This window comes from Centruroides vittatus, unplaced genomic scaffold (assembly GCF_030686945.1).
Source record: "Centruroides vittatus isolate TY-2023 unplaced genomic scaffold, ASM3068694v2 contig_643, whole genome shotgun sequence".
Lineage (NCBI taxonomy): Eukaryota > Metazoa > Arthropoda > Arachnida > Scorpiones > Buthidae > Centruroides > Centruroides vittatus.
The window spans coordinates 138,449-152,212 of NW_027122397.1; the positions used below are offsets into that span (position 1 = coordinate 138,449).

Genomic DNA, 13,764 nt, shown 5'->3' on the forward strand with positions numbered 1-13,764 from the left:
CCAGTCCAGAAATAGGGTACCGTTGAACTTGTCTCGGTCACCTGAGTTCAACTATATAATCAAAGTCCTTAAATTCCACAGGTGGTAATCTATAGTACACCCGAAATTACTAAACTTTATTTAACAGATTTAGTTATTGTGTGTTAATGAAATTCATCGGGTTTCATAGAAGAAATTTTTAAACTTTTTTGGTTATTCTGGAATAATTTAACTTTTGGTTAGATGACATTGGACAGGAGCATTTGCAGATTATCCCATATGCATCAGTTTGCGCCAGATTTCATACAGAGTGGTTATGTTGTTTGTGTCTCCTGGTCGAAGTTCACTGCGATACATTTTTATTACATCGATCAATACATTTTGCGTTGTTTTTAATAGATACAAGGTGTAAACTTTAATGTGAATTTAGAACTCGTTTCAGAATATGCTACTTTACGGAAAAAAGTTGAAACTAATTTTTTTTCGACAATTAACGAGAACTGATCTTTGGATATAATGCTTGGATATAAGTGAAAGTATATATTATTGGACTACTAATTTATTTGTGCATATAATTATCTAGTTGTAATTTCAAACATTTGTGTTTTTTAGTGTTTATAAGCGTGTTATTTACAAATGTCTGCTAATTTAGAGCTATTACGTAAAACAACGTCAAAGAAGAATACATAGTTCAATTAGCAAGTAGTCCATTTATTAGCAAATTAATTTGTTGGTAGATTTTTTTTACATTTTAAGTGTAATTAGATAAAACTAAACGGATATGAATATAGAAAGTAGAATATGGCAAGACTAATATAAAAAAGTATTATTATGTATTACTCGTTAGACAAAATGTTAGAAAAATTTATACTTTTACAATTTTTTTTAATATTATTATGGCCTAGTGTTTATATCAAAAATATTTTTCAGTTATATTTGTAATCACAGTTACAAATTGTGTAAAATTCAGGCTTCATATAATAATATATCATTCGAATAGTAATGGCGCTTAAAATATTTACAGGATTAATTGAAGCTTTCAAATTTTGTTTGAAGAAACTGATGAAGGCAAGCATATTGACAGTTGTATAAAGAATTTAAGTAAATTAGTTGACTTTGTATGTTTCGATCTAGGTTTTTCGTAATATTACAATATACGAACTTTTGAATTTGTAAATTGTATTATACTAAAAAATAAAGTTTTATGTAATTCTCCTGCTTAGTGATGTATTCTTAATGTTTCCGAACTAAATAATACTTATTAAATTGAAATTCAAGCTTAACAAACTACTATGAAAATTAGAGAAGACCGTTTTACTGTAAATTACTATGTCTTACTATGTTTTACTTTAATGTTGATTTGGCAAAAAGTAGGTCAGACAAGGACCATTAGACTGATGACGTAGGCCTTCGTTTTTTCAGGTTGCAACGGAAGATTGCAAGTCAGGTTGCAAGTCAGAAAAAAGTAGTTGTAACTTCTGTAAATCACGCTATCCCGAGAGGAGCTCTCGGATAGCGTGATTTACAGAAGTTACAACTACTTTTTTCTGACTTGAGCCAATTAGGGATATTAAGTTTTTTAACCAATTAGATGATGGCAGGAGGTTTAAATTCGATTCATGTTGATAGATAGCTCTCTAAATTTTCATTTTAACTTTAATTTTCTCTTTTTTATTGTAATTTCTCGAGAACTAAAAGATATTCAGAGGATACTATACATTACCACCTATGGAATTTCGGAACTTTGATTATATACTTGAACTGAAGAGACCGAGACGAGTTGAACGATACCATACTTTCAGACCGGAGCCAAAAATTAAAAAATCATACTTTTTTCGGCGATCGCGAGATAATCGATCGGAAGTCACATCGCTCTCTCCGCTAAGCCTATCGCGTGTTTAACAGGTAGTCTGACAAGTCGGCCATGTATACCTTCAACAGAGATAGATATTGATCCACGAGCACACCTGATCATCTGCAGTTGGAGTTAAGTCTTTTTCGCACACCCTCGCGCTCCTCGACCTCGTGGCCTTAGGCCTCTCAGCCGCCGACACGCTCGCTGTCGTTCGCGATCGGCTAGTACTACACGCCGTTCTCGCGGCTTCTCCATTACGGACCGTAGTCTGACGTCATGGTTTGCAGACTTTACCGCAAGATGGCGGTACTAGCAACTATGATGCTATCTACACGATAGCATTAAAAAAGTATGATAACTTAAAAACTATGATGACATTCTTATTTTTCTCTCCGGTCCGAAAGTAGGGTACCGTTGAAATCGACTCGGTCCCCTGAGTTCAAATATACACTCAAAGTCCCGAAATTCCATAGGTTGTAATCTATAGTACAGCCGATATTCCAAAACAGTTCAAAAATCCAACTGCTCGTGAAAATTCTCCGACATCACAAATTATTCCTGGTATTTTATATGAATGTTTTTGCGAATATATACGTCGTTGACCACTGACACACGTTCGCCCTAAACAAGTATATTCGTCGCTCACTGCTTAGTGGTTGTAGTCTAAATGATGTTTAAAGTCTAAATGGAAAGTTTAGCTGCTTGTATCGCGATTTTTAAGTGAAAATTGTTGTGTTCGGAAAAAAGAACTGCAGAACGTGAAACACCACTTTATGGAAATATTAAATGAAACAAGACAAGATTTATTCAACTCATATTTAAAAAAATTTCAGCAATGGTGGAAAGAATAGAAAAGCATTCGAAATTTTTTTAATAAAGAAACCATTGTTGAATATCTTAGGAAAGAACAACAAACCTTATTGGAGAAAAATGTTCGTGCTGGTGATAATAAGAAAGAGAAGAAAAGGAGGAAGGAAAGTTTTAGCGTTTACATTTACAAAGTTTGAAGCATCATATTATGAAATCTTTTTCAGATGTTGAAGTTCAAGCGAATACTTTAAAGGAAACGAAAAAAAAATTACGTGATAATTCACAAATTCCAGAAATCAACAAAAAGAAAAGTAAATTAGACAAATAGTATGTTAGAAATTTTGAAGAAAATAGAAAAGAAAAGAAAATCAGAGCATTAGAAATTAAAGGATTAAAAGATGAACTCTTAAAAGAAATTGAAAGGTTGCAGGATTATGAAGAGAAAATGAACAAAAAAAAGAGAAAGAAAAATCAATTTGATATAGAAGAACAGTTTATTTTTGAAAAGAAAATTGATTTGTAAGTAGATTAACAGGTTAAGGAATATGAAATAGAATGAAGAAAAAAGGGAAAACCGTCAGACGTCGTTCGTATATCTAAGTTACGTTTATACAACAATCCACTGTTGGATCTACAAAGCGGGAGATGTAAAGGTATCTGGCAACTTCAGAACAGAAGCTTCGAGATCTGGCAACATGAAACAATAGTTTCTGTTTTTGATGTTTCCATCAGACTCGTATAGATTCGGAAGAACGTTTTTCTCATTGGGCCAAACACATTAAAATCACAAGGGATAAATCTCGGGATCAACGTTATATTTCGTTCTCTGAGTTGATGGGCATCACGTCATTCATTTTAATCTATTGCCGTTCGCTAATTCTCGAATAACGTGTATCATTTTTCAACCTGCTTAATGCAAATGGCACGGAAAATTTCAGGACTGAGAACAGAAAAACCTCTGCGGTCACGTGGACACATCTGCTTGGCCTTGTAGCTGGAAGTATTATTATTGCTGACACCAAATCATATCTAAATATTGTTCATAATCAAACGATCTTTGCCAATTGCAACTCACTTTTTGACTTTCCCTTGTATAAAAGCACGTTTTATAATATGGAAAATACCCGTTATTACATTGATAGTTATAAAACTTTTACATCTTTAATATAACTAGGTGATAAATTATAATTATACAGGAATTTTTTTTTTTCATACCGAAATTTTAGTTTCTCTTGAATAAATTTGAATGTCTTAAGATCTGGACCCCAAATAACTAGCTCTTGCTTTTCATCAACTTTCATAATATATTCGTGCTGAAATTACAAATATTAATGTTAATTTGTTGATATATACTATTCATTAACTAAATATAATGCCGTACGATCTACTTGTTGTCCTGCTATTTTCCAAATGGGACGGTCATTGTTCATTACAAATAGACAAAGACAATTTTATAATTATATATCATATAACGTATCATACATTTTATTGTTCATGCACATCAATGGCATTCTTTATAAAACTAGCAAGAAAACCGATTCAATGCGTGCCACGTTTTCCATAGGTTGGCTACTTTCAATGCACGCGTGCTTTTCTGTAAAAAGTTTTTAAGGTGACTCATAATAAAATGTGGTACGTGAGGCTACAACAACGGTTCTGTGTAAAATCGTTTATTTCTTCTACCTTAGATATATGCTATTTTAAAAAGCATAACTGCCGTGTCGTGGATAATTCTCCTCCAATAATAAGTAAACTAAAGCACGCCGCAACAAGTTGTACTGATAGATGCAGACATTATATCATAAAACTTTTTTAAAATTATGTAAATTACCCCATAAATCAACCCGTTTTGATACTACCCCTTTTTGTTACATATGTCAGAAACACTTGTAAATTGAAGTCACTATAATGCAGTCTTATTATTATAAGCATAAATTTCTTCAACCAGTTCTCAGTGTATTGCTGGTGTTCTAATTCATAAATTTGAAAAACAACGTCAAATCGATTTAATTCTCATAGGTACCTGTTTTTCTTGTTACTATATGCTTTTCCTATCATTTGTGGAATAATGTATTAATGGCCAGTTTGTATTGTACAATTTATTTTAATGTAGGTATTTGTGAGTTTGCTTGACATGGGATTTGTTTTCATTCACAATAAGTAAGTATATTCAAAATAAGTAAATATAACTTTTTTATTATTATTATTGGGTAGACATGTTATATAGATATTTATCATAAAGCATATTTATTTCAATCTTATAACCAAGATGGGTTAATGATGAGGATTATTATGATGTTGATAATAATAATAATAATAATAATAATAATTAAGTTCTACAAGTATTTAGGATTCCAACAGGCCAAACTAACAGAACATACACAAATAAAGCAAAGATTAATTAAAGAATACCAAAGTAGGTTAAATGCTATTCTCAGAACACAATTAAATGCAAAACACACAGTTAAAGCAATAAACACATATGTCATCCCAGTACTCACATATTCTTTTGGAGTTATACATTGGACTCACACTGATCTTGAGCAACTCCAAAGGAAAACAAGAACAACACTTACTAAGCATAAACAACATCATCCTAAATCCGCCACAGAAAGATTAACCCTTCCACGTAAAGATGGCGGACGTGGCCTGATTGACATAGTTAACCTTCACTACAAACAAATACAGTCACTGCGAGAGTTTTTCTACAAAAAACAAGAAACATCACAATTACATAAAGCAGTAACTCTAGCAGACTCGAATAACACACCATTAAACTTACACTCACATCATATGGACACAACACAACATATAAAAAGCATAGACACCATTAAGCAATCGTGGGCTCGAAAGGCACTCCATGGCAGGCATCCTTACGATCTGGCCCAGGATTTTGTTGACAAAACTGCGTCAAACAGCTGGTTAGCTCGGGGATGCCTCTTTGGGGAGACGGAAGGATTCATGATTGCCATACAGGATCAGGTCATAAATACTAAAAACTACAGAAAACACATACTCAAAGATACAACACTCACAAATGACACATGCAGAAAATGTAACATTATGTCAGAAACTATACAACACATCACCTCTGGTTGCAAGCTCTTGGCACAGACAGATTATTTACACAGACATAATCAAGTAGCAAATATAATACACCAAGAGCTTGCAAAGAAACACAAATTAGTAGACATCCACAAACCATACTACAAATACATTCCACAGACAGTATTGGAAAACAACATGCACAAAATGTACTACGACAGAGCCATAATCACAGATAAAACAATTTACCACAACAGACCAGACATCACACTCATTGACAAACACAATAAAATCACATACATTATAGACATATCCATTCCAAACACTCACAATATACAAAACGCATGCACTGAAAAAATTAGCAAGTACACAGAACTCGCCCAGGAAATAAGGCATCTGTGGAGGATGGATAGGGTGCTTATTGTACCTGTTGTTCTCTCCTCTACAGGTGTCATACCACACACACTACACAAAAGCCTGGGCACATTAGAATTGAATAGAAACACATACATCACTCTACAGAAGGCCACTATATTGAATACATGTCATATTGTGAAAAAATTCCTGAATACAGACACACACACTGATACACTTCTTTAATTTCTGTTTTGGTTACTATGCCTTGACTTTGGTCCGGCATAGTACTTAGCCACCGGTGTTAACCGAGTATATCTAACTTAACCCAACATAATAATTAATAATTAATAATTAATAATATATTATTATTATAATTACTGACTACACATCCCCTGCTATTTTTTTCGACTTTTGTGTAAATACTTTATTTTTATAAAAATTAATTTATGTTTTAGTTATATACTGTATCAAATTAACTGCATTATTCCTAATGATGTTAAAATTTGTAGCTGTATTTGAATGATAAGGGATAGACTTTTGTTCACTCAATTTGAAGCTTAATAACTCCTGTGACGTTTGTCAACAATTTTTGAAATTTTTCTCAGAAGTTTGTATATTTGGAGCATTGAGGCAATTAACTTTTGCGATAAATTTCAAAGAAGTAGAGGCAACAAAAAAGTCGTTTCTCATATTTCTTGTGGAATCGATTTAATGAAAAGTTTACTCGTAATTAACCTATACAATTTTTAAAAATAAAACTCATCTCTAATATCAGAACTAAGCGTTTTGACATTTTATAATATAAAAATTGTTTAATAGAATTTCATAGAAAATGGCATAACACACAATTTTAACTATTGCTAAGAAAAATACACAACTTTCTGTAAAGAAGTTTATAAATTCTTACACAAACATCACGTTATTATATAGATCTGTCATCATCTCAATATGACTTAATGTTTTACGTAGCAAAGAAGTTTATAATTTTATTTATCCTAAATGTTTGAATAATAATAAATAACGAAAAGTATTATTCTAATTCCCTGTTAACACAGATAAATAGTATTTATTATAATAGATGTCTTCTTGAAATGACAGAAGCAATAAACATTTATAATTGCATTTTCATTTACAAACGTTCATAGTCACGATATTGTTTAAACTTATTGTATTTAAATACGGTTTTCTGTATTATTCGGTTATTACAGTATGGTAGAAACATACAATACACCTTATCGCTGAGAACAAACAATTTATTACCTAAAACTAACGTTTTCGGCCCAATTTATGGGCCATCTTCAGGTTACAGCTGTTCGATTCCGATACAAAATCGAACACATTCAAAATAAAACCAAAATAGAACATACGTTTAAATTAAACCAATAGAACAAGCATAGTACAAAATAATAAATAACAAAAATTAAAATAACACGAAAAATGTAAATGAAATTAAAATACAAATAAAATACTGTGACTGGCCGTCAATCTTAAGGAACCATTCGTTTTGCATTAACCCAGAAGCCTACTGAGTGACGGCAGACTCATTATCACGTGTGTTACGTCTTACTATGTATTTCCAGGATGACGGTAACACCGTCGCATCCTTATAATTTAAACATCTGCCAGCCAAACTCGCTCTGTAGATTTCACATTTCTCAGTTATGGACGACAGCGTTGGCGAGTGTACTTTTACAAGAATTTTGGCATTTTCCCATTCTACCACTGAACCATCTGCTTGCGCCATTTTGGATAACGCTGTTGTGCACCTGTTTTTTGTGACATCGTACCGATGCTCCTTTATCCTCACTCCAAGGTTTCTATTAGTGACACCTACGTAGTCCCTATCGATTCCCAACTGGTCATTTTTGTAGGGAATTGCATATACTCCCGCCTGTTCTTTAACACCAATTCTTTCTTTGTCATTTCTAATCAACCTATACACTGTGGGGGCCCTTTTGCATATTAAACTGGCGTTTTTGTGCCTCGCTATTTGCTTCATAATCGGGAAGAGACATTTATTATATGTAAACTTTGTGAAGTTACCCCCAGACTCCGGTTTCTTCTTAGAACTGCTCCTAGGCTTTATGTACGCCGCTATTAAACGTTCTATAGTTCTTGTTCCAAACCCTAACTCCTTTGCTATCTCTTTGATTCTACCCAGCTCATTCATCGTGTCCATTATATTTGAGCAATATAAAAACGCTCTTCTGATTAGGGCCCTAAATGCGGATAATTTATAAACCGTTGGGTCATTGGAACTCGCCGGAATATACATCGGATCATGTGTGGGCTTGATGTACACCTTCGTGCATAAAGCTCCATTCTTAAATTCAATGGCAACGTCCAAGAAGTGTAGCTCTTTGTTACTAACTTGCTCAAGGTTAAGTTTCAAGCCATGTTGGTTAGAGTTCACTTGGTCTAGGAATCGCTGTATCATTGTGTCATTCTTCCAAATAATTAGAACATCGTCTATATATCTTTTGTACATGATTATGTGTTCATTATAGTTGAAAACTGTCATGCGTTCAATCCTTCTCACTACCAATTCACAGAGCAGGCCAGACATCGGGCTGCCCATTGGGACCCCTCTTAACTGCTTATAAACTTTACCTTGGAAACTGAAAAATGACTGAAAGCATATTAGATCTACCATTATCTCTAAATCTTTTTTGTGCTTGTATGCTTTTGGGTGCAACCCACATAACAGGTTCACTAACTCATCAAAACATGAGGTAAGATTTATTGATGGAAACATACTCTCGTAATCCATAACAGTCCCAATCTCATTGTCCATTAACGACATATCATGTAGGTTATTAACCAAACTAAACGGGTCCTTTACGACAAATTGGTAGTCTTCAATAAGTGGTGTTAAATGCCTATGCATACGTTTTTCCAAAATGTAGGTTGGTCCTTTACATTTCTCTACAACCGGTCTGATTTCTTTACTGTTTTTATGTATTTTTGCAAATCCAAACAACCTAGGTACCCCTGGGCAGGTAATGTGGGCCCCTTTTAGGAAAGGGAATAACGATGCTATGGGCGATTTTTCCAATTTTTTTAGTTTTCTGTCAATTCTTTCAACAATACCTCTGTCCACCTCTTCACATTCCGTTTTTCTTATATAGTCATCTAGGGCTTCATTATACCTTTGTTTCTTCATTAAGACCAAATGCTTACTCTTATCCGCCCTAGTGACCACTATATCGTTATCATTCAACCATCTTCTAGCCTGGTTAATGCACAATTCTTTAAGACCAAATGCTTACTCTTATCCGCCCTAGTGACCACTTATATAGTCCATCTAGCTTCATTTACCTTTTCATTCATAAAACAGTAAAGAAATCAGACCGGTTGTAGAGAAATGTAAAGGACCAACCTACATTTTGGAAAAACGTATGCATAGGCATTTAACACCACTTATTGAAGACTACCAATTTGTCGTAAAGGACCCGTTTAGTTTGGTTAATAACCTGCATGATATGTCGTTAATGGACAATGAGATTGGGACTGTTATGGATTACGAGAGTATGTTTCCATCAATAAATCTTACCTCATGTTTTGATGAGTTAGTGAACCTGTTATGTGGGTTGCACCCAAAAGCATACAAGCACAAAAAAGATTTAGAGATAATGGTAGATCTAATATGCTTTCAGTCATTTTTCAGTTTCCAAGGTAAAGTTTATAAGCAGTTAAGAGGGGTCCCAATGGGCAGCCCGATGTCTGGCCTGCTCTGTGAATTGGTAGTGAGAAGGATTGAACGCATGACAGTTTTCAACTATAATGAACACATAATCATGTACAAAAGATATATAGACGATGTTCTAATTATTTGGAAGAATGACACAATGATACAGCGATTCCTAGACCAAGTGAACTCTAACCAACATGGCTTGAAACTTAACCTTGAGCAAGTTAGTAACAAAGAGCTACACTTCTTGGACGTTGGCATTGAATTTAAGAATGGAGCTTTATGCACGAAGGTGTACATCAAGCCCACACATGATCCGATGTATATTCCGGCGAGTTCCAATGACCCAACGGTTTATAAATTATCCGCATTTAGGGCCCTAATCAGAAGAGCGTTTTTATATTGCTCAAATATAATGGACACGATGAATGAGCTGGGTAGAATCAAAGAGATAGCAAAGGAGTTAGGGTTTGGAACAAGAACTATAGAACGTTTAATAGCGGCGTACATAAAGCCTAGGAGCAGTTCTAAGAAGAAACCGGAGTCTGGGGGTAACTTCACAAAGTTTACATATAATAAATGTCTCTTCCCGATTATGAAGCAAATAGCGAGGCACAAAAACGCCAGTTTAATATGCAAAAGGGCCCCCACAGTGTATAGGTTGATTAGAAATGACAAAGAAAGAATTGGTGTTAAAGAACAGGCGGGAGTATATGCAATTCCCTACAAAAATGACCAGTTGGGAATCGATAGGGACTACGTAGGTGTCACTAATAGAAACCTTGGAGTGAGGATAAAGGAGCATCGGTACGATGTCACAAAAAACAGGTGCACAACAGCGTTATCCAAAATGGCGCAAGCAGATGGTTCAGTGGTAGAATGGGAAAATGCCAAAATTCTTGTAAAAGTACACTCGCCAACGCTGTCGTCCATAACTGAGAAATGTGAAATCTACAGAGCGAGTTTGGCTGGCAGATGTTTAAATTATAAGGATGCGACGGTGTTACCGTCATCCTGGAAATACATAGTAAGACGTAACACACGTGATAATGAGTCTGCCGTCACTCAGTAGGCTTCTGGGTTAATGCAAAACGAATGGTTCCTTAAGATTGACGGCCAGTCACAGTATTTTATTTGTATTTTAATTTCATTTACATTTTTCGTGTTATTTTAATTTTTGTTATTTATTATTTTGTACTATGCTTGTTCTATTGGTTTAATTTAAACGTATGTTCTATTTTGGTTTTATTTTGAATGTGTTCGATTTTGTATCGGAATCGAACAGCTGTAACCTGAAGATGGCCCATAAATTGGGCCGAAAACGTTAGTTTTAGGTAATAAATTGTTTGTTCTCAGCGATAAGGTGTATTGTATGTTTCTACTGTATTCATTAAGAAGCTGAGTCTGAGCAGAAGATTTATTACAGTATGGTTAAGATCGAATTATACTTATGTTTATTAACTAATATAATGTAAAAGCATTGACTTATCACAATTATTTCAATAATAATAATGGAAAATATCTATTTTCGTTTACCGTTTGTATAGAAAAACAGTAATTATTTTAATTGCTCTCTTTGTAATCTATAAATTGCAAAATATTAATAAGTACTAATGGATTTTCCATTGTAAGAGTTTAGAGTCACGACATCAAGTAAAGACAATAATAATCGAATGCGAGTGTACGCAGCAACTAGCACATGGCAGATTTTGAAATTTTAATTATGTATATTAATAGAAGATGAACTTACTTTATATTAATAAAATATCAGGTATATATAGTTGCATGCGCTGTATGAATTATTTTATCTAATTTATAGATTACTGATTATAAAATTTCATTTTGTATTTTTTTGAAACTCATCATATTTCAAATAATATTTCAAAGCGTTAAATTTAGAACACTATTTTTTTTCGGATTTTAGAATCAAGATAGTATATGAAAATTTTTTTTATCTAATTCGGCTACAACTTGAAAAAATGGTAAACTTATAAACTGCTTTCGGGAACTTTAATGCAGGAATTTGTTTTTGAAGTGTTCACATTAACGCATTTAAAGAAAAAAACTGTGTACAATTGATCAAATCATATAGATTATATATACTAAATGGCCGTTGTACAAATTACCACCCGGCAAATTTTTCTTTCATTTCTTCAAACGGTATGTTAGTAATAGACTTTGTAGCATCAAATGTTAATTTGATGTTACCAAGTCTATTACTAACATGATTTAGTTCATACCACTTTCCTATTTCTGCAATATTTAATCTCAACATGGGCAAAATAGAGAAATGTAAATTACAGAAAACTCTATATGTAAGGAATCAGGCTCGACAAATACGTTTTGTTAGTCACCTTATTACATAAATCATTGAAAAGAGATTTTATTCGATGTGTGCGATTTTTACTTAGAATTTTCACAAATGTTACTGAATTTAGCAATCAAAAGTAGTACGTTTGGAATGACTAGTTTTTTAAAGCCAATTGACAAACAATGATTTGACTCGGACTGTTTAAAATTAATAAGAACAGTTTATTAATGACACTGCACATAAATTATGACACTATTACAAATATTTAAATCAGAATATATGCAATTATTTTTATTATATACTATTTTATTTTTACTTATTAAAGACGTTGTCATTTTTACTCTAAAATAATATGAAAAAATTGTCTATTTATTTTAAAAACCGTTACATCGCAGCTTTAATAAAGGAAAAAGCGAACTGTGCCATGACACAAAATTACAAAGAATTTTATATTTTTAATTTTTATATCTATAAAGATAAAAACCTGAGTTTTAACAAATTTCCAGATGTTCTCAACCTATATTATTAGAATTAATTTGCATAATTATTCAAATTATCTATTAAAAGCGAACAACATAGAAAAAGTTTCTAAACTAAATATAATTTTAAATATTATAATATAATTATGGTATATAAAATGTTTTATGAACTTACTGTATTTGATAGACAGCAAGATAATATTAATAGTAATAATAAACACCATTAAAAAAATTTTTATTTATTTTTTGTCTGATAAATATTACTTGAAAACTTCAAAAGCATAAAGCCAAAAAGTTTCACATTTTAGTTACCTATAAGTAAATTGATTTTTTGAAGCACCTCGTCATCAATATCATTTTCATAAATATAATTTTATGATATTAATAGGCAAAGTATGTTTAAATGCATGAGGAATATGAGTTGTATGCGAGTAATGAATTTGTTTTTAAAATAGCAGATTAATATTTTATTACAGTATATACCACTTATTTACTTAGAAATGTCAAAATCGATACAATTACAGAAATAATGAATACAACTATAAAATGAGATATTCTCTCTATATATAATTATAAAATTTCGTTATGAAAATCTTAATTACAAATATACTTCTTCTCATTTCCAATATGAGATTCTCTATATTAGGCAATTCTCACCAGCAGCCAAGTTGATAGAAACAGTAAATACCAGTTCGGTGGTTCATGTTCAACCAAGGAACGTACCGCGTGGTTTCTGTGTATTTTTATTTTTGTAACACAAAATAATGCCAATTTTCCAAGAAAGACCGCTATATAAGAGCCAGTTGCCCATACAAAGTACTACAGGAGGCATCCAAAAAATTTTATATTATACAAGTTCGTAACCTGTTTTATTAATGAATATCTACAAAATGTTTAAATTGATTAACACTTCGTGTCTAAAATGTTAATCTATACTTTTTACATATAAAACTTGTTTACTTCAGAAAAATTTATTAACGTAAGTAATTCACTATAATAATTATATATATTTTTCAACTGTTCTTGTCCTGTAAGTACTAATAGGATCTTTACTAGCAAGCACATTATGGGTTCGGCCATGTCCATAATGGCGCGGCCGGGTTTGCTGGACGTGACCAACTCTGGTCCATCACCACCCGGCAGACCAACCCTAAAAATTTCCTGGAAATTTATCAACCCGGCCGGGTCCGAATTTGGGTAACCCAGTGTGGTAGGCTTCCACTTTGATCGCTTGTCT

General features: G+C 32.8%; 2 protein-coding genes across 2 annotated transcripts; one reads left to right on the plus strand and one right to left on the minus strand.

Moving 5' to 3' along the window:
• Positions 1 to 7,568: 7,568 nt before the first annotated feature.
• LOC136979802 (uncharacterized) lies at positions 7,569 to 9,209 on the minus strand. The gene has a single exon (XM_067275826.1). It carries the CDS (start codon positions 9,207 to 9,209, stop codon positions 7,569 to 7,571), a length of 1,641 nt encoding a protein of 546 aa, XP_067131927.1.
• Positions 9,210 to 9,528: 319 nt separating this feature from the next.
• Positions 9,529 to 10,809, plus strand: LOC136979803 (uncharacterized). Its single transcript, XM_067275828.1, has one exon. It carries the CDS (start codon positions 9,529 to 9,531, stop codon positions 10,807 to 10,809), a length of 1,281 nt encoding a protein of 426 aa, XP_067131929.1.
• Positions 10,810 to 13,764: the final 2,955 nt, after the last annotated feature.